Raw genomic sequence first — 22,392 nt, 5'->3', positions numbered from 1 at the left:
TTTTTGTTTATATTTTTTGTTGTTATACTTTAAAAAATCTTAATAAATATCTTACCAAAAAAAATAAAAATAAAATCAGTCTACAACAATCATAACATCAGAAGGCGAAGACACCGGTGGAAGGAATTAAGAGACCAAAAATGCCCGTCTGTTGCAAATTTAGAGACCTGGGAGAAGAAAAAGGTCTTCTTCTGATGCCTAAAATGCCCCTTTTTGGATTGTTAGCATGAAATCAGGGACTGAATTATTTTTTTAGAGATCTCTAAGCTTCTGTGGGAGCCTTTTTTTATGGAGCAAGATGCAAATCCTTTAAATAACTAAAAGAAAATAGAAATATGGTGAGCCTTTTGGGGGGTGGGGCATTTCATAAACAGGGTGCCACCAGCAGCCATTTTCTTTCCCCAAGCTTACCCTTGTGAAAAGGAAGTTATAAAAGCAGGGAAGGTGCGTATTGGCAGCCTCATCATTTGAATGGCCTGGATGTTCAAACAGAATGCCCATCATTTCCAAGAAGTCTGGGCAATGACATTCCCAGTTGCGCCCGGCTCAAAGGAATTAGTTAGGAGGTACTGAGAACTCCATTTCTCAGACTCGCTTCAGAGAATCAATGCCATTTGAAGCGTCCAGACCTTAAAAATGAGGTTAGTGCTTTAATCAGTCTCCAATAGTCCTCTATAAATCCCTCTTGGCAGCACATTCTGGGAGTAGGACAACCAATGGAGAGTTCCTGTCTCATTATTAAAAACTGCAAACAATCTGGATTTTTTTCTGAGAATGCTCTATACTAATTACAAGCTGAGCCAGGAGCCTTTGCCCACCACTAGCACAGGAAAGATGTTTTCATTTAGATTTATGTAATAAAAACAATTACAGAGGGATTACCAAGCTTTAATTAGCCATGTTGCCATCTTTCACTTGCACCCCCAACTCTGCAATGGGTACCCAGGAAACCATGAGCAGAACTCTGTTCACAAAAAGGGATTTCCCATATTCTTGAATAGTGCAGGATATGCTACAGGGAGCTACAATTGTCAGGGTCTGCAGGAGGAGGAAAGAGAACCAGAAGTACAGATGCCCCTACTCTGCACCTTTTGTTTATGTAATGAAATTTTCCCTGCAAAAGGAATAAGGATTTGTCTATATGCAAGCTTGTATTGCTACATGTACATTGTTTTTAACTTCTACAGATCTCTGTATGAACACCTATTGCAGAATTAAAGTGGTTTTATTGTCCTTTGCACAAACATTGTCCAAAATTCAGCAAAATTAATTCTCAGACACAAAACACACAGTACATTTAGGAAAATATCCCTTCATAATTATTGAACTTGATTCAAAGCACATCATGAACATTTACTGGTTCACACAGTTAATCACACATGTATATCAAGTTATTGTATAAAGTTCCAGAAACACTTTATTTAAAAATGGAGCTGTAAATGCTTGTAACATATATAATAAATGTAACAAAAAAATAAATAAGGAGTATGCATTCATACAAATAACATTATAAATGCAAACATTTATTACAGAACACAAAAGGTGTAAACCTCTGAAAAAATAAAAACAATTATGTGAAGAGTGTAAATGTTTAATTTTTCCATATCTGTTTCCTATTTTCCCACATATGTGTGTTTGTGGTTCTTCTCCTAAGCACTGAAATGAGAAATGATGATGGCCAAAACCTTGTAACTGCTCTCAATGTATTTTGTTGTACACCAGTTTAAATTTTGACAGCATCTGTAAACAAGTGTTTTCCTGATCTCTGTCAATAGTGAGTGGGACACAGAGTTTGACAAGAGGCAGTTTCCAATTTTAAAGCAAAAAAAAAACAAAACAAAAGCCAATATACAACAGGGTTTTGGGATTTTTATTTTTATATCTCTACAAAAAATGTTTTTGTATATTTAGTTGGTCAAACTTTGCAATGACTTCCAAAATCCTGTACAGTTTAAAAATGTACAGGAAAAAAGTAGTTTTAAACAAGTGACACATAAGATTATTGCTGAAATATTAAAGACTATTTCATAAAAGCTTCAAAATTGTATTTGTAACCTTAATATATAGACTGATGCAAAAACAGGAAACTTCCAGTTCTTAGTTGCATTTAACAGAAGATCTTGAAATTACAGTGTTCTGGAAATATAGGGTTATTTACTTTTGTTATTATTTCTGAAAGTTAAGTTACAGGGACAACTTTAAAGATAAATAGGCTTATATGAGATATTTTGTTAGCTTTGCTGTTAAGCAGTATAAGCAAAAGGGCTACATTAGCAGTTTTCTTCCAGAAATTCTTATAACATATAAGACAGAGACTTACTAGAGAGTCTACAGGAAAAAACATGAACAATTTGGATGTCTGGAGTCAGTCTATTGACCAGATTATCACTATTCTATCTCCAAATCTTTTGAAGAAAATTTTACAACTCATGATCATCTCAAGGAGCACTTATAAATGCATTTTTATTTGACCTTGGTGACACAGCATGAGAAAGGTTTTAAAGGAATAGACTTACAAAGCTATACATTTAAACTGGTTTCATAGTTCCAAAATGATGACATTTCATTCTCATCAACATCAAAAAGACATATTGAACAGGATCAGCAAGGGCCAAATGTAGACTTTTGGGAGGTGGATTTGCACCACTGTCGTGGTGTCATCTTTTTCAAAATAAGGATAGTTATGATCACTTTTCTATGTACATCCAAGTTATTAGCCCCTATTGATACTGATATGTTCACCTTCATCTCCCACCAAATTCTTAGTGCAAACATAATATTCATGTAAACCTCATGACAATTTACATAGCAATGAAGTTCTATAAATCACAATGGTTTGAAATCTTCAGTATGCAACAATGAATGCATTGTCAAGCCAGTCTCTCCTTATATTGTAACGTGTCATGGTATTAAGATGCAGGATATCCTAATTTAGATCCCCTTACTCAGAATCAAGTTTAAATGATCAATAATTTCATACAAATTTGAGTGAAGAGGTTTAATCACAAATCAGCTTGGCACAGGAGACTCAGAAATTTAATAAGGCTGGACTTTCATCTGCTTGCATATCATTTTAACAGTCTGCTGAAACTAAGTAAACTATGGAGGGAAAGGTTCAAAATAAGTGCTTGCAAAGCCCATACAATTACCACAAACTGCGTTCTATGTCAATACCAATTTTACCTTAATGAGTCAGGAGGTGTGCGACATCCAAAGCATCACAGCTAAGTAGCTGGTATAACAAAGCAATGGCCCTTTTACCAAACTTTTTGTTACTTTTTGAACGATGATGCTAGGACTCTTTCATTGAATTCTGCACATTCAGTACTAAAAGTTCTGATAGCATGTTGTCATTCGCGCAAAGTTGGATCTTCCTCCTCTCCATCTGGATTGAACCGATTGAAATGTATGCTGAAATCATGCTCAGATTCAACATTGCCAAGTTCAGTTGAGGCTGGGGCAATGGTGGGTCGAACAGCTCTTGCTTCCGGCTGGCAGTTTGGCTGGATCTGAGGATGGGCACCTTGAGAAACAGAGCTGGACTTCTGCTTAGGCTGAGCTGCTTGGACAGCGCTCGCCAATCCCAAATTGCTCATCGCTTCCAATGTCCCATCAGGATCAATCATTGAATTTATCACTGAATAAAGAAAGGGGGGGAGAGGTTGGTGAAAAATCACTATTAGGATTTTTTTCATTCAGGAGCAGCTCATCTCGCGGGATGGAGCCACTACAATAGCCACCCAGGGTGTTGCTTTCATGTACCAGGAAGTGAGGGGCAAGGTGACAGGGAGGTTGTGAATGCACTGGTGTATCCAATCAGATGCTCTTGCCACTGTGTTCTTGCAGCCCCAACCTTGCCCCTCCTGATAAGTGGCATAGATACTGCTGCTGGGAGGCTGTTGCACCCTGGTGAGCAAGCCACTCCTGGTGCCAGAGTTTCTTATGATGGAGGGCAATATTTCAAGTTCTCTTAAGGATAAAACCTAATCAGATTTATGCAAAGTTCTCTAGGGCCAGAAACTTGGGGAAGGAGGGGCTTTGGATGGCAGGACAGGACCTGTGTCTGTGGTCATTGAAGAAGCAAGGATGGGTAGTGGTACTCCCTGTAGTCATAGCAGCGCACTCCTGTCAGTTGCCAGAGGAGGCAGCTGCAAACTGAACAGTCACCTGTGGAGTTGAGAAGACCTTTCCCACCCATATAACAATCTATTGTGAGATCCACTATTTGCCCAGTAGCACACTGACAGGCATTCTGCTACTATGTCTATAGCAAAAACTAAGGTCTGGAGAAAAGAAAGAAGCGACTCCTGCAGAGAGCAGTAGGGTCGAGTCACTATTGATTCTCGCCTAGTAACTGAATAGATAATCTTAAAAGTGGGGTTATCTATTCTTTTCATCTATCATTCTTTTCATCCCCTTGTCTCTTTCAATATCCTCTATAACTTCTGTAGGATTGGAACTATTTTTTTTTTTAAAATCAAATCAAAAGCCTGACAAAATAAAATTATTTGTATTCTGAAAACCCTGATGTTCGCAACATCAGTATATAATATTAAATACCTTGTAGTTGCTTCTCAACTCTCTTCAATTCTTGCAATATTGATGATATTTCCTGCATCAACACATAAAAAGCATTAGGTTCCATTAAGGGAAAAGCCACATTTTTTTCACAGTATGTACATTACATTAATGAGTGTATATACGTTACGGGGAATGTAAGTCCAGTAGTTTATGTGCATAACAGCTGGCTATTGTGCACCTTCATCAGACTTCATGGAGAAGACACAAAGCCTGTTACACACACACACACACACACACACACACCCCCTATGTGTATGGTTTGGCTGTATCTATATATCTGTCTGTATATTGTATTGTTTTGCTGTTTGCCACCCTGGGCTCCTTTGAGAAGAAGGGTGGTATATAAATTCAACTTATTAATTAAATAAAGACTTAAAACAAGACTTAAAACTTTTAAAGCGGCTATATTCTCAGGAACATTAGGAGCTGTTTTATAAAGAACTGGTCTATCTCTTTCAGGTTTGTCTACACAAACTGGTATTGGCTTTGCAGTGTTTCAGGCAGGAGTCTTTCCTAGCATTACCTGGAAATGCAAGGGATTGAACCTGCAATCTTCTGCATGCAAGGAAGATGTTCTGCCACTAAGCTACAGCCACTCTTAGTGAAAAAGCATCCAAAATCGATCATCTTTAAACCTTCAGCAGCTGAGGGACTGCTTCCCCTTTTCAACATTCTTACTTGAGAATGACAATTATTATTTCATCATACCATGCTAGATGTTTTCACAATTGGGATTTCACTTTCAGCTCGTAGCTTCTTTTCAATGTCTTCCCAATTTCGGTCTTTGTCCTTAAACAAGACTCTGTAGGCAAAAAGCACAGAAGAGTGATTATAAGCCTTATGCTATAAAGACTTGCATGACTGCGTAACAATAAAAAATCATCACCTGCCTTAAAAATTCTAATTGAACGCAACTCAAAATAAGATGGGCATTTGCAGTCTTGTGGCAAGCCTATATTGCTTTTGCTCTTACTTGCAGGGGAGACAAAATTACAGAGCAATTAATTTTTACCCAGTTGTCATTTTCTCTTCAGAGTATGCACACAGACAAATCTAAACATTCCAAATGTTTTCCATATTTTGTAACAAACTACTTCGTAGTGGCTGTACTTCCAGCACTCTAGAAAACTGGAGGATGGAAGTACTGGCAAGGTGAAAAGAGGAATATCTCTTTTGACCTTGATGGGACTGACACAGGACTTCATGGGTAGAGAGCTGGGAATGCACTCTCTTCTAAAAATACAATAAAAAATGGAGATAGGAGCAGTGGGGGGCATTCCTTAGGAGGAGGGAACCATTCCTTAGGGGACAAACTGATACACTTTCATGTACATATATCCAAGGATTGGTGCCAGTAGGAAATCTGGCCATTAGAAAAACAGAGAGATGGGTTTGTGATGGGAGTGTACACTTCAAAGTGACTAGCCTGCATGATATAAAAGTTGTGGAGGTCATGCCTCATCTAGATAGAGTGGATGGCAGTGCCTGGGAAGACTCAGCTGCCATGGTGCATGTCAGCATCAATGATGTGCAGAACTGTGGTCATATGCTCCAGGAAGCTAAGTTTAGATTGCTAGGTAGGAAGTTGAAATTCGGGAGAGTGTCCACCTGGGCATAGCAAAGAACATTTATGTGAAAGGACCATCAAGTGCAGCATTTCACTCACTCAGCGGACAACCAGTTACTCATGGGAAGCCTGCAAACATATTCTGATTGCAAGATTCCTTTCCTCACCCGCAGCTCCCAGAAACACCCATTCAGAGGCAAACTACCTCCAACAGTGGAGGCGGCAGAACTGCTATTTTTCTAGGAAAAGAGGTGCCAGAACTCACCATGAATGCCTCCCTTGTTCACTTAGAATGGCAATGGCGCCCACCTGACAGGTGCCGGAACCACTCTGGGTGGCTTCCAACAAAATATTAAAATACAATAGTCTATTAAACATGAATGTGTCTAGGCCCCCTTTGAAGCCAGCTTGATGGCCATCAATACATCTCGTAATAGCAGATACTATGGAATGTGATGTGAAGAACTTCTTCTTGTCTGTTCTGAGTCTTCTAACATTAAGTTTCATTGCATGTCCCTGTGCACCAGTATTAAGAGACAGGATCCACTCTCTCCCACAACATACACAATCTTATATACCTCTGTCATGCCCATCCCTTACTCACAAGAAAAAAAACACCTCTTTGTCAAAAAGTAGTGCAAAATATCTTGAGAAACTCACATAACTCCAGGAATAAGTGCTAGGTCTGAATTAGGCAAGACTTACTTGACTGAAATTATCTTTTGGCTATTCCAAACAATCCAGGATAATTGGTTTAAAATGCCATTCACAAGTTTCAATGAACACAGCGCATTTCAAACATTTTCATGAGATATAAAAATACTTTTAATAAACGAGTAGGAATTAGAGTATCAGAATAGTTTTTCAAGTGTCTGGCAAAGAGTTCATAGTTAAGAGAATTAAAGGATGAACATTTATTTTAAAACCCGTGTAGTTAAACACGTTATACAGACAAGTACTACTTTTATTTTCGTAACACTGGTCCTGGATTTGAGCAAATGTGAAGGATCAACTCCCCTCTGTTTCATATAGAAGCAATTTTCCTCCAGTGCTATTTTGACTAAAATTAGTAATGGGAATAAGAAGGCCATATTTTTTTGCTGTATTTTTTTTTGAAAATTTGATGAAAATGTATTAAGATCTCACACATACAGTACCTGAAAATGATGTATATTTGCATACATGTGTCCTTACTTGGTCCTGCATTTGGCTCACTACTTTCTTCATAATCTATCATTTACAACCTTTCTATACTTAGTGTAGGGATTTCTTTTTCTTGGTCTTACATACCTTGCAAAGCATTAGCTGAGAAAATCATTTTATTTTATTTTTGCAGCCTTCCCAGTAATCCCTATCTGAAAAATCCCATTTGGTTCTTCTCCTTTCATTTATTTTGCACTTGGCATGGTCCTCTTAGATGTTCTCAATGTGACTTGATTATTAGATTGAATTTTGAGGGAAATGGGGGGAAAACACCCCACTTTCCCCACTGCAAAGTAGAGTGAAGCCAGCATATGAAGGCAACCCTCTTCAGGGAAGTTTTAGGGTGTGATGCTGTATTGTGCTTCTATTGTTTTTTGTTGGGAGCCGCAAAGGCAACCCAGTCAGATGGGTGGCATATAAATAAATTATTATTATTATTATTATTATTATTATTATTATTATTATTTGCCGGTCACTGCACATTACAAGAATATTGTTTTAACACTGTATCCCCCCTCCCCCTGTGTAAATGAGTTCATTGTTAATAGCTCAATTTTTAAAATACCAATACTACTGCTAACAATAATATTTTAAGAAGACAGGAAGGGCCAATTTCTTCCTATTAACATAAACCAATGATTTTACATGGATTTTAATGGAACATGGTCTGCAGTCAAAAGGACATAAACATTTTAATAATATTTTTTGCAAGAGAATTTTACTGATGAGAGCACAGATTACCTTATTTTACCAGCTGTTTTATCTATAGACTGTCTAATCTTCCGGGAAAACTGGAAGACTGAGGACAACAGCAAGGTATCTCCCATAACCTGAAAGAGTTTCAAAAGACAATTGTTGATTTAAATAATACAGTTTCTAGATCACCTTCTAAAAATGTAACTGACAATATCATGGCTTTTCCTTCCTAAACGATTATTCTCATGTCATGTACTTCCAATTTACTTTAGTTGGAGCACAGAACAATATTCAACTTTTTAAATTCATACAACTTGTCAATATATGGAAATTATCTTTAGCCATAAACATAGTTTTCATTGCAATATAAAAGCGCATTCATAAATGACACTGACTTCAGCTGGCTAGAGTCAATTCCCTGGTATTTGTTATCAGTATTTTATAAATTTATTGTCAGCATTAGTAAATGTTTGTAAAATAAGACAACTGCCAATAAACAAAACAATGTACAGAAAAAGTTGAAATATGAATTAAAAAGTATTGCAATTGAACAAGGGAAGAATCTGCTCTGTGAGCTACATAATGAAACACACAGTGGTACCTCTGGTTATATACTTAATTTGTTCCGGAGGTCCGTGCTTAACCTGAAACTGTTCTTAACCTGAAGTACCACTTTAGCTAATGGGGACTCCTGCTGCCGCCGTGCCACCAGAGAACGATTTCTGTTCTCATCCTGAAGCAAAGTTCTTAACCCAAGGTGCTATTTCTGGGTTAGTGGAGTCTGTAACTTGAAGCGTATGTAACCCGAGGTACCACTGTTATTCAATCCAACTGTGAGCTATCCAATGGACAGCAGAAAACAAACACATACAAAACTCAATGGAATGCCTGCTGAATCATGCTCTGGACCCCACTCACCAGGGGCTCTTCTTTGTGCCCTTCATGCAGAGATGTGCAGGGAGCAAGATAATATTCTGGGCCCACTTACGTAGCCAGTGTACAGTACTGATAAACCCTCTGGGACTTGTACCTAGGACATCATTAGGAAGCCTGGCAAGACACTTTGGCATTGGTACTGTGTGATTTGTTGCATCTATCTCTTTGGTGGCGAGCTCAGGTGCCTGGCTCTTGTGGTGCTCCCCACTGTGGGGTCCCCTCTAAAGGATCTTGTGGTGTCACTTGAAGGTCCTAAGCCAGGGTCAGCAAACATTTTCAGCAGGGGGCCGGTCCACTGTCCCTCAGACCTTGTGGGGGCCTGGACTATATTTTGAATAGATATTTATTGAATAATAAAAAAGAACGAATTCCTATGCCCCACAAATAACCCAGATATGCATTTTAAATAAAAGGACACATTCTACTCATGTAAAAACACACAGATTCCCAGACTGTCCGCGGGCTGGATTTAGAAGGCGATTGGGCCGGATCCGGCCCCCAGACCTTAGTTTGCCTACCCATGTCCTAGGCTGTTGTAGGGGCTGGCATGCTGGTCACACATCAATGTCACAGAATGGACCACACTACTGTTTCATGTCATTATGTACCTAAGCTGGGTGGTGGTACTGGTTAGCATTACGGCTGTCTGGTGATTGGAACTTTGCCCTATGCCTAAGCAAGCATGGTTGGCTATAATCAATATAGCCTTGGTTAGCTATAATCAATATAGGTTGTGGCCTTTTTCATTGTTTCATTGTAATCAATATAGCATGGTTGGCTATAATCAATATAGGTTGTGGCCTTTTTCATTGTTGTCCCAAACACATTGACTTGGATATCAGACTTTGCCAATTTTGACACTGCTGCCACAGCTCCCCATACAACATTCTTCTGATGGTCCCCTAATCCTCAAGTATGGCTTTTTAGGGGCACAGTGGGCAGCAGTGGAAAAGCTTCATTCTGCGAGCAGAATTCCATCCATGAGTCCTAGAATCCAAGCAATTAGCTTTGTACGCTCATCAATTGTTGACATTGGTTTCACGATATTATGATTTGATGCTAGCACACAGTTATTTCCCATTTCATGACATTTTGGTTCACCGTCTGGTCTTTTCCACTGTTTCTAAAGTATGTTTCCTGTTTTCACTGATGCCTACATTGGGCCGCACTGAGCTTTTTCTTTGTGAGACTAGGGATAATCTTCCCAGTCTGTACCTTCGTAATAAAACACAAACATCAAGAGCAGCAAAAAATAATACGCAAGACAGTGCTAGGCAGTTCTACACTTGAACCAAAGCAAGATGACAACTAAGAATAGCCAAATGTAGGCTCATGGGGGTTCAAATTCTCACTCTGCTGTGAAGCTCAAAATGCATCTTGGGTCAGTCACTATCTCTTAGCTAAGCCCATTCACATAATTGTTCCAGGGATAATGTGGAATAATCCCACCTAAACTACTTTGAGCTCCTAGGAAGAACAATGGAATATAAAATGATAAAATGAACAAAGTAAACCCAACACCTCCCCCCAAATTTGTCTTCCTCCTCAGCCTTCTGCCTCACTAATTCCAAATCCCTGCCTTTGTCTCACTAGAAACTGCCTAAGGGGTGGGGTGGGGATAAGCATTGTCTCTTCCTTATAGAGGTAGTTCATGAGGTAGTTTATCATGTAGTGCTTTGGTACTTAATGATCACACAGGAAAGTTATTGCCTCCCTGGGCCTTTCACTCAGCTCTTTATGTAAAGGCATGGACAATACTTACTTCATCCCTACTCCAGGTTCGACGACGTGTAATTGTGGGGGGCTCAGGTAGGTCTGTTGTCTGTGGTTTGGAATCATTAGGTCGAGTGTTGCCATCTGGTGTTTTTGCATTTACCACTGGAGGAATCTTCCTGAAGTTCAGACTTTCATCAAATACACGGTCCACTAGCTGAAAAAAAAATTAAATATATATATATAATTAGTGAGAAAGCTTCACTTTAAAGCCAACCAGAGAGGTGCATTATGAGGCTCATCAGTTTAGATGGGTTTGCCACTAAAGAACAGAAGAAATCAAAATAATAACTAGAGTATTCGATTTACTTGTATATTAGAAAACTAAAACAACAAAAAATCATTTAATTTTGCCAAAACATCAGCAATTATTTTAGTTATGAATGCACAGAAATAGATATTAGGTTACAAATGCAATAGTGGTGTATAACTGCAGAACAAAAGAGATTTATTCATATTTATTTAGTAAAGATGTAAGTTCACATTATCTAACTCAGAGAAAATGCATATTTACATTAGCAGAAGCTTAATAGTATGGTTAGGAAGCAATAAAAAGAAACCAACATGAACATAATAAAAATTACACCACTTACACACAAAACATATCCTGCTACTCACAAAAATGTACATAGAACATAATGTTGTTAACCAAGGCTTATGTACAAGAAGTTGAAATAAATCAAGAGGAACAACACGACAGGTGAACAGAAAACATTCAGGGTTGGCACTGAATTTAGCATTTAAAGGGTTTTTACTAGATTAAACCTTGGGATTTAGTGCTTACCACCACCCACCCACTACCTGAGAAAACTAAAATAAACTCTACTCATAAACCCTAAATGCTGTGTTCTAGAGGCATTTTCAAATTCCAGCCAGCTCACTTGAATTTGTCAATGCTCAGTAATGGAAAAAAAAACCTTAATAATAACACAAAACCTTGTTTCTCATTTCTCTTTTATCCCACATATATGCATCAGACACAAATATGGATTCTCTCTTCTTGTTGTCTCTGCAAATACGTTATCTCGTCAGAATCTGATCTTATAGCTGGTTCAGATAGTCAAATCACCAGCTCACGTGACTGGTCTACTCTTTGGGAACAGTGTTAAAATTGGAAAAGGCTTTCTCAGCAGCAGCTTCTATGAGTTGAGACTTCTATAATCCCAGCACTTATTGCTGGTGGAAGCTGCCTGAGTCTCTTTAGTTATCTTTACATTGTTTACATTAGATCAGCCGTGTGAGTGATTCTGTGCCAGTGACCAAGCTGTAGGAGTGTTTTGTAAATGGTTCAACATGTATTTGACTACTCTGCAGCTGGTAGCTGGTAACTCTATTCTGTTTTTCCTTAATTGTTCTACCTATTGAAAAGTAACGCAGGTGTGCTAAGGCAATCGTTCCATCAGGGCAAGCATATTAGCTTGCTAGATGGAACAATTTCCCTCTCCTTTCCCCTGTGCACTGTTTTGGGTGTTCTTGAAACACCCCCTCAGCCAATTTCAAGGGGGATGAGGAGGTCAGGGGGCAAACCTCCATTGGGGAAATGGAAGTGCTTGCACAGGACTTCTGCTGACAGGACTAATTAGTTGAATCCTGCCTACATTTTCCATATCTGAGAATTCCAAATTACAGTTGAAACAAACCCTCACACTTGGAAGTTAAATGGAGGCAACTCTAACAAAGAACTTTTATCCAATTGCTAAATTTTTCTCAGTAGCTTTTTGTTACTATGGTGGTGTGTTACTGGATTGCTCCTTAAAATACATCTTCCCAGGAAACTGCCAACCCTGAAATCAAACCAAATAGTTAAAAAAAGACAAACAGCAATACTGTTAAAAAGAGTTGACTTTATATTTTAAAATACTCTCACTGGTGGTCGCAATATTGACCTGAACATGCAAGTTTTGCATGTAGAAACAGCATGTCAGAGAAATGTATGACTTGAACTGCAGCATGAAATCATGCTAATTTAAATGTTTATGACAATTGTTATAATTAGGAAGGATGACTTATAAATTGAATTAATAATAATAATACAATAATATATTAGGGAGGGGAACTTCAACTCAGTGAGTGAATCATTTAAAAGATCGGTAACATTCAGGGCCATCTAAGACCAATGAAAATGCAAAGTATCTCACCTTACGCACAGTATTTTATAATACCTGTATATAAACAAATCTCTAATGCTTTCTCTTTACTAGGGAGCATTGAGATACTACTCACTTGCATCTGAGGCTATGACAAAGAAACAAGCAAAAGGTCTTATGTTCAAAGTAAATAGAAAAACCAACCATGTATTCACAATATGACTGTTCTTGCATTGGCCATTTTAACCACTGGGATTATTATTTTTTAAATAGGCAACAATCTTAAAATTAAAGGAAGGGTATGCTGAGAATATGGAGATTCATGCACACACAGGTGGAAATAATTAAACTTATGTCAGAAGGATAAAGCAAAAGAAATAAAGAAAAGAAAGAACCTTATGCATTTCTCCATGAAGATCTCCTACCTCTTCTCTAGTGTCTATGGCAGAGCCAGGGGTGGTGGCAGCAGTGCTTACTGTGGTACTAGGAGCAGTGCCTGATGAAGTCACTGAATCTATCTCTCCTGCTACATCATTGATTTCACGTGCGATGAGAGCCAGGTCCTGACTGATCCTGTTAATAGTTAACACAGCATAATTGATCCCAAATAAAAAACCTCAGAGTTCAAAGTTGCTGTTCCTTACAATATGAAACATGCTACTGTTTTGAGTATTTTCTTCTAATCAGAACTATCATAGGTACGAGTGTTTAAAATAGCTTCCAGCTTTGGTTGCTCTGGCAGCTACCTAAGAAACACGGCTGCGCAAGGACTCCGTCATTCTTCTGCTATAATTGCACAAAATGCATCTCAACATTTTAAATACCTGAAATCCGGGGCTGTACATCTTACCATGTGCAAATGGGTCATTACAGTTTATAGTTTCAACCAGAGAGAACTGCACTGGCTTATAACCTAATAATTAACCCAAACCTATGGATTCAAGTTACAAGAAAGGAGATTGCAACTAAACATCAGGAAGAACTTTCTGACAGTAAGAGCTGTTCAACAGTGGAATGGACTACATTGGAAGGTGGTGGACTCTCCTCCATGGAGGTTTTAAAGCATTTGTCATGTGTGATTTGTGTGGCATTTGTCATGTAGCTGAGATTCCTGTATAGCTGGTGGTTGGACTAGATGACCCTTGGGGTCCCTTCCAGCTATACAGTTCTAGGATTCTATCACTTAATTAACATTAATTAACGAGTACTAAGCAAATGTTAAATAGTAGCTACTTGTACACGTTTGTGAAACCCATTATGACAATTGGGGATTTAGGGCTGCATTTAGGAACACTAGTATCTTTCACTGACAGTAAAGTAAGTTTATAGTGCTTCTGTGGTAGAGAAAATCAATTTTGTTTGAGTAGAAACCCAATTACAAAATGAAACACATTTCGTAATGGTCACTGATTTAACTGATAAGATGCTGCTTTTAAACCAAGTAATCATCCCTTGAAAGCCAACCTTGCTATTTCTTCTCGATGGGCAGTCCAATCTCGAATGTAGTCTTCCTGTTCCTTTATCCTATGCTTGAAGATATTGCTACTTTGCGTTGGTGTCCCTGTGCTCTGCAATCGAGTAGTTTTCAGGGCTGGAGAAGTACGTAGACGGGCATGTTTAGGAGAGTTACGGTTTGATCCAAATTCATCTTCCGAGGTGGAAGCATAATCAGTAGGAAAGCGCCTCCATCTTGAATTTACTAAATTAGTTTAATTATTAAAAAAGAATTATTATTGTATCTACTGCAAGGAATAAAATGATTTTAGATTTTAGAAACATCATGACAACACAACAGTTGCTTAATTCCAAACCCAAAATACCTTATACAAAAGTGTTTGCTGACTATAGCATAAAAAGAAAGCTACTAAAATTGTGTTAAATAATAAATGCTAATTTACAAAAATGTGAAAAAGGAAGCTCTTTGTACAATGGTGAGTTAATAAGTTAGGAACGCTACTAGCCTTCTATCTAAGAGCGTGATATATATATATCAGAACAAGGGCTCAATTCATTGTCACTTTCCAACACAGTGAGTCGTACTTTTTCTGCAAATTTTTCCCATTGTCAAAAAGCCTAACTTTCCATGAGATAATATAGGCATTGAGTATAAATAACTGAAGTAGTGTAGTTGCCAAAGGGGGGGGGGTGGAAATATCAAGTCTACTGAATTTGAAATTCAATTTTGAAACATTAGGTGACATCCACCAAACACTGTAAGAGCATAGTGGACGAAATAATAATCTAATGTTACTTTCCTGAGGAAGAGGAGTAACAATAGCAGGCAAAATGTTCATTTTCAGTCAGACATTGAGGGCTGCAGGAAGAAAACAAAACACTTTCTTTGTCCACCCCTCCTCTTTCCCCTCCGAAAAGGCTGTCCAGACTAATATAAATACAAGTCCTTGGAAATGTAACAGTACCCAAACAACCTAAGGGAACTGAATATTCAAAACACTAGCTTTGTAGGTCAGTTACCTTGAATTATGGATCAGTCAGATAGCATGAAAGAATGTGGTGTCAAAAAGCTTGAAGTCGTTTTTGCCAAGATTTGTTAAGTGCACAGATGACACTTTTAGACAGTACAAGTATTACTGTTCAGAAATAATTTAAATAAAAATAATTTACAATACAGTGCATTGTAAATTATTTGCATGTGTTGCAATGTAAAAAAAATTGCAATGTTTTCAGATCAGATTATAATACATTGTGAATTTAGAATATAGCATTATTCCAGTACAATTAATTGAAGAATGAAAATATTTCATTGCCAGATAATATGCAGATGCTAATGAATAAGTCAGGTTTTACTTATTTTAAATCATATAAAGTAGTTTTACTCTACCCTGCAGCTGAAGAAGGTTCCTAGTGTGGCTTTCACATATTAATAAGACACACTGGAATATATACACTTTTGCAGTTTCTCATCCTTAGTTTAAAAACCTTTTTTTAATAAGCAGAAAAAGCACTTATTTCTAAAAGCATGCAAAACAATCACTGAGGGTCAGAGAGTTGTCATGAGCTGGACCCGATTGTTGTTTTTGTTTTTTTGTAAAACATTTCAAATTGATTTGAATTTCCCTTTATTTCCCAGTTACTTCAATAGGCAGAGTATTTTTTTTTAAGTTATAATTTTATGAATTTGGAGCTAGTCCTGCAACCCAGCATTGTACAACATGAGAATTTAAAGTAATTGTTTTCCAAAAAACCAAATATTTAGGAGTGAAATCTTAGAAACAAAATATGATTTCTAGTACTCTACCACTGTAAGTTTCAACAGCAGGATCTGGGTCTGGGAGAAGACGGTATGCCTCTGTGTACAAAATATTTGTTTATCATATTAATGAAGATATACAGATTTAAAGCATTTGCTTGTATTAAGTAATTCCACTATTTTAAAAACACAGACGTGAAAAAAAATTGAACTGACTTTTGAGAATTCTGTTAAATACAAACTTAGACATCCAAATAACAGGCTACAACATAGCCAGGAAGAGACAGCAGTAACTTTCTTCATGCTCATTTTAGTTCCATCAGTACCCAGAAGGCTAAAATGCCTGCAAAAGAGTTGCTGCTCTGCTTTTTCTAACAGGAAACGTGAGCTTGCTGTTTTGCAGAGATCAATGAAGCAAGCTCCCATTTCTCCTTAGCAGAAATCTTTGTGGGCTGCAGAGAAGTGACTCTTGGGCCTCTTGGAACTTAAGAGATCACTTTCCCACTCTTTCCAAATGTCTCTTAAACAAGGAAGAACATAATAACTCGGGTGGCTGCAATGATATCAGAGGAGCTTCTGGGAATTTCCCTTTGAACAGCATTTCCCAGTAGATCAGCAACTCTCTTGTGTCCCAGGAAGCTCTCCGGGCTAATAGACTGGTGCTACATGGTTCCATAGGTAGGGCCCATTCTGCATGTAACAAGCTAATGGAAAGGATGCATGAGGAATATATAGTCTCCGAATTTAGATGCAAACTGACCAGATCCACATCTTCAAGACTAATGTGGAAATCAGAAGAGAATTATTTTGCACCTCAGTGAATTTGGCAATGCAATACTCAACTCAAAAAAAATATTGAAATACATTAAAATGGGTAATTTAGGTTTAAAAAGATTGAGAAATGCACCTACTGAAATAGAATACCTATTTTAATATGTATTTTGTGGTAAGTATGTACAGGTGGCAACTATTTTGAGTGGGGGTTCCATTCCTGGCCCCCTCGTGCAGTGGCCAAGTGTGCATATGCCCGCCTCATTTTCAGGCCACTTCTGGGGTTGGCAGTGACCAGCATGTGCGTGACTGCACATTAATTGGATGCATGTAAAATGGTCACTGCCTATAATTGAATGGCTTGCGACCCAAAAACCTGAAGGATCCATTCTTCCCATTCCAGCCTGCCCATGCCTTAAGATCTTCTGTTGACACTCTACTCCAAGTCTTCTCTACTGGAAGATTATTATATAATTAAAATGGAGAGGGCTCTGTCAGTGGTGGAACCCTAGGTTTGGAATGTACTCCCAAAACAAGGGTACCTGGCATATACTTTACAATCTTTTTGGCAACAGGTTAAGCCTTAAAAAAAAATATCAAAAAAATCTAGGCATTTTAATTTGAATAATAGCTTACTAAGTTTTCCTTGTCATTTTTAACTGCTGCCTTTTATTCAAGATCGTTAATGTCTTTATCTTATTGTACTAGGAATTTACTAATTCATTATTTATATCTGCTGTATACTGCTCTATTATTGAACTTGGTGAAGGGATTATTTAAAAAGACAACAACTTCTAACCTGCTCTTGGTGTGATGCAGAATTAAGGCGATACAGTGGTACCTCGGGTTACAAACACCTCAGGTTACAGACTCTGCTAACCTGGAAGTAGTACTTCGGGTTAAGAACTTTACCTCAGGATGAGAACAGAAATCATGCACCAAGGATGCGGCAGCAGTGGGAAGCTCCATTAGCTAAAGTGGTACCTCAGGTTAAGAACAGTTTCAAGTTAAGAACGGACCTCTGGAATGAATTAAGTACGTAACCAGAGGTACCACTGTATTCAGTCTCCAACAGAAATTAGATTTCTCTTTGCAGTGGGGAAATTGAGAATTCAACTCTTTTTTACTTTCTTCTCAATAAGTAACATCTGAACAAATGCAGTTACTCATCCTGTATAAGAAGCATTACATATCAGAGCTGTTTTACAGCATCTAACATTGCGACATTTATTTTATTACTGTTTTTATTACCGTATTATTATTATTGCCTATTTCTATATTCCTTCTTCTTTTTTTCCATTTTGTAACTTGGGTGTACTCTTTGATTCTGAGCTATCACTCACTGTGTACAGCTTTAAAGTTTTTTCAGTGAGTTTTTTGGAATTGTAAAACTTATTTTATTCCTTAAAATATCTCTAATCTAGTCAGGCAGGAGAGAAAAAACTGAGGGGCCTGCGCCTGCCTCCCAGAATTCTTTGCTCTCCTGCCTCCGTCATGTGAAGAGGGTCATAACCCAACCCATTCGGGTCATCAGCAACCGCCTCAAATTATCTCTAGCCTACCCTTTACTGCAAGTGACGCCATTATAAATTATATTATGTTAGTTTATCAATTAAGAATCGGATTTCAGTTGTTGGGATACAATGATGGCAGGAAAAGGATCGTGCTTATTTTGTGCACCCAAGGATCTAGAGAGAGTGGGTAAAAATGGGTACCACCCAACATGGTCTCAAAAACCCAAACCCTGATTTACAAATAGTTTAAAATGACAGTTGCAGAAGTCCTAATGTCTCCAACAGAATGAAATGGTATCTACAAATGCTTTTTACCTAGTTGCGTATCATTCTCAAAGATAGCTAATAGGCCTTCTATCCTGTAACCATGATTCATATAGCCTTGTGTACACACAATAATTTTTTCCATCTGGCTGCAGCTGCTCATACTATGCCAGATGCTACTCTGGAGGTTTTCCCAAACCCTTGGGCATGGCATTTAGGTATAGCTGAATGACTATGATGAAAGAAATGCCCTGGGAACTCCTAGTACATGCATGGCCATTGAGATCTTGGCCTGAATGTTTCACAAGGTGATGGATATGCAAATAATATAACCCCCAGATGGAGGCTGACAAAAACTAGTTATGCATGAAGATAATCCATGTGTAGACTGCTGCATTTCAGTTCTTTCCACATGCGCTATACCAAACTAATGACTAGGTGAACATGCCTTTTCAGAGGCCTGTTATGAAATTAGGTAGTAATTCTCAGTCAACTGGAGAACCAAAGCCAAGTGTGACTTCTTTTCTTTTCTTGGTGTATCTTAGCTACTGTAGAAGCGATAGATAATAATCACTGGCCTCTCATAATCCAAGTTCAAAATGCTATGTACTACAAGTACTAGATCTGAAAAAGAATTCTGACATCCCAAACATTATTAGTCTTACATGTTCCAGTTTTATAGCAAAAAAGCATTAATTGGGTTAAAAATCTGAATGACTTATGAATAAATCAGCCAGTTAGCAGTGAAGGAGATTCAGCCAATCCCTTACCATTTTTCATTAGATTCAGCAACTTTAAAGCTACACTTTATTATTAAAAATGTTCCATGTATGTCCCTATCAACCAAAAAGTGAAAGTGCTGACAGGACAAATTATTGAATTAAGGTTGAAAAACTCTCGTACCTGCTGAAGAATTATGGGCTGATGACAGAGATTTGGATTTGGAGTCCGAAAGGCGAGATATGCTGTTCGCTCTCATTCTAGGAGAAACTTTAGTGCTGTCTGCTGGCGGTGTTATCCTAATGCCACTTCTAATTATGGCTTCCGGAGTACGAGATGATGTCGTGCTTCTAGACATTGTTGCTTCAGAGTCACTACGCGCTGATAAAGAACCAAGTCTATTTCTCCGTGGCTGAGCAAGCAGGTCAATTCTTGAGATATTTCTCCTTCCAGATGGGGGTTTGGAAGTAGAACTTGTAGTAGACACCTCAGAAGCAACAGATGCTTTATCCGCATCCGCCAGTTCGCTATCTGACACTTCACCAAGTCGCGCTCTACGTAAGAGAGAAGTCCTTGTGGGGCGAGGCCTTGGGAGAGTGATTGATTTACTGGACTGCCCAGCTGATGCTGGAGAGGTCCTCAACTTGGCTGACTTGATACCTTCTGTTTTGGAATGTAAATGTTCATCTGCTGAGGTAAAAGATGTCCTTCCATGCGATTTGCCAGAGCATGTTTCCTGGTCGGAAGATAAGATATCAGAAATGGCAGAATGAGGTACGCTGGAAGTTTGGTCGTCATCTGTTAAATCTACAGAAGGCTGCCTTATTCTTCCACTGCTCTGCACAACCTTGCGTGCATCACCTCTCGAACAAGCATCTGAAGATCGGCTTTTTGTTTTCTTCTCAATTTTGTCTCTAGCGCTTGTAGAAGATGACTTTGAAGCATCCTTTGAAGGTGAACCAGTGGAACATCTATCTTTGTACAGGGTACTAAAGCTTTTTCGTTTCTGAGATTGCTTTCTTTCACTGTCGCCAGTAACAAGGCTAATTGTACTAGCTGTATCCACATCTGATTCAGGCGAAATGGAATTATCTCTATTATAGCTGGGAGTATCAGGTCCTTCGTCGGTTTTGTTTTCTTCACGCAGCTTCGCTTCAAGAAAAGCCATTACAGCTTCAGTGTCCTTTAAGATAAGTGTTGTATCTAGACTAGAATCTGTTTCCACGGAATCACTTTTCTCACTTATTCTACTAGTGGATGTTAAAGACAATGATGGCGGAGTAGTTCCTGTCTGTTTATTGATGTGCGGGATTAGTTCTATAGGTATATTTGTGCTTGGTTTATCTATGGTAAAGCTGCCTTGTCTCACCAACGGCTTCGATGATTCTTTTTTATCCCCACTAAACCCTTTTGGAGTTGGACATCTTGTTGCATCTTCCGCTTTCCTTCTTTTCCCGTCACTTTGCACCACTTTACTTTCTGCTTTGCCAGAACCACGCCCTGATGCTTTCTCTTTATTGTCTGCTTTATGAGAAACAGGCGGCTCGTCTCTACTTCTTTCAGCTTGGTTTGGTGTTTTTGAAGAAGATAATTTAGTGGGGGTCCAATGTGTTACCTCCTTTTGTTCCTGCTGCTTAATTTTAGCCAAAGCTTGTTTTACCATCGATGTTTCTCTGCCATTTTCACTTTTCTCTTTGTCAGAAGAAAAGGAACTGTTGGAGTGAAGAAGCGCCTTGTCTGCTTTAGGAGACAGGCCATTCATTGCCCTGCTTGCTTTAGTCACGCTCCTGTCACTAATTTGCCCTATTTCTTTCTGGGTATGAGTTGGAGTTTCTTTCTCTTGAAGTTCAGTGTCTTGTTTTTCACCTATCTCCGATCGCTGGTGGGTTGTAACCTTTGTTCTTTGTCCTTCTGTGGCATTTTCCTCCTTCGGCAACTGTGGAAGTGTTCGCCTCTTTCTATCTCCTTGGCTGGTCAAAGAGGCAGCAGAGGCCGCACTTCTAGCTGACAGGCCAGATTCACTGATGTCTGTATCTAAAACCAAATAAAACGTAGGAAAATGGGGAGAGGGAAAACATGTTAAGTAAAAGCACTTGTGTGGGATTCACCTGACAAGCCATGTCAGCGGAAGCCCTGGGCAAGGACTTCCACTTCTGTAATAAGGCATACCCCCACAACAGCACCATAGCCATCAACCTTCCCTTTTTTTGTGAGAAATTCCCTTATTCTAGCACCATTTCCCGCAGCTTCCCACTGCTATCCCAGATTGTTAGATATCCCATAGTCTGTCTCCGGGACAGGTGAGGCTGCTGATCTCTTATTTTCAAATCTGAAAGTTGACAGCTATGCTGCTGATCCCTTATTTTCGAGGCTGCTGATCCCTTATTTTCAAAACTGAAAGTTGACAGCTATGAACAGCACACAAGGGGGAAAAGAGAGGGATTGTTCTATCTGGCAAGCTGCAATGCTGGTGCAGATGCAACACTCACCACAGCACAACACTGAATGCCACCTGGAAATTCTACAAATATTACAGATTATTTCAAATAAAATTTAGAGGGAGCCTCATTTACTCTTTTTCTTTTGCATCACAATCTTTTAGCATCAAAATTCTTTACAAAGCACATGCTTTTAACAAACACTATTGCTTAAGTGGTTATGAGAAGTTTAACAATTGAGTGCGATAAAACGTGCTGCTAGTAGTTGCTATGAAAGATAAATATGTAAAGTACCATTTTCTAGAGGAGCAGGAGCAAATGATTCCATCCGTACTTCACTTTCTTCATGTTTTGTATGATTAGCAGCCAGACTAGCCCACTGTGACACCCAGCGCTTGCTTCCAGACACACCAGTGCTTTCCTAATAACAGATTTCAACACAAATCATGCTTACATTGATTTAGTCATTTTAAAGGGGGGAAATGGAAAAACATTCAGAAAATTAAGATTTTGGAGAACAAGTCTGCGTGCGTGCGTGCGTGCTCACGCACGCACACACACACACATTCAGATTAAGTGAAATCATGATTTTACTGCAAGACTAATTAGGAAGGAGTGTCATCTAGTAATG

At 38.6% G+C, this 22,392-nt stretch overlaps 1 protein-coding gene across 11 annotated transcripts in view; it reads right to left on the bottom strand.

Annotated features, from left to right (window-relative positions):
- Positions 1-2,438: 2,438 nt before the first annotated feature.
- Positions 2,439-22,392, bottom strand: part of CEP170 (centrosomal protein 170) — a 76,569-nt gene continuing 56,615 nt past the window's right edge. For 5 of the 11 annotated variants that reach the window (XM_082214972.1, XM_082214969.1, XM_082214979.1 and 2 more), the window contains 10 exons: positions 22,056-22,182; positions 19,507-21,357; positions 16,103-16,153; positions 14,308-14,542; positions 13,239-13,416; positions 10,746-10,913; positions 8,093-8,181; positions 5,290-5,383; positions 4,561-4,612; positions 2,439-3,637 (listed from right to left, as the gene is read on the bottom strand). In XM_082214972.1, coding sequence (XP_082071098.1) covers positions 3,351-3,637; positions 4,561-4,612; positions 5,290-5,383; positions 8,093-8,181; positions 10,746-10,913; positions 13,239-13,416; positions 14,308-14,542; positions 16,103-16,153; positions 19,507-21,357; positions 22,056-22,182 — 3,132 coding nt within the window. In that variant the 3' untranslated portion in view covers positions 2,439-3,350. The remainder of the gene's footprint in view (positions 3,638-4,560; positions 4,613-5,289; positions 5,384-8,092; positions 8,182-10,745; positions 10,914-13,238; positions 13,417-14,307; positions 14,543-16,102; positions 16,154-19,506; positions 21,358-22,055; positions 22,183-22,392) is intronic. The other 6 variants (XM_082214974.1, XM_082214977.1, XM_082214978.1 and 3 more) reach the window with 6 other exon arrangements.

The sequence above is a fragment of the Podarcis vaucheri genome (assembly GCF_965113315.1).
Source record: "Podarcis vaucheri genome assembly, chromosome: 3".
Lineage (NCBI taxonomy): Eukaryota > Metazoa > Chordata > Lepidosauria > Squamata > Lacertidae > Podarcis > Podarcis vaucheri.
The sequence above is the reverse complement of the archived record's forward strand: the minus strand, read 5'-3'. Positions and strand labels throughout refer to the sequence as shown.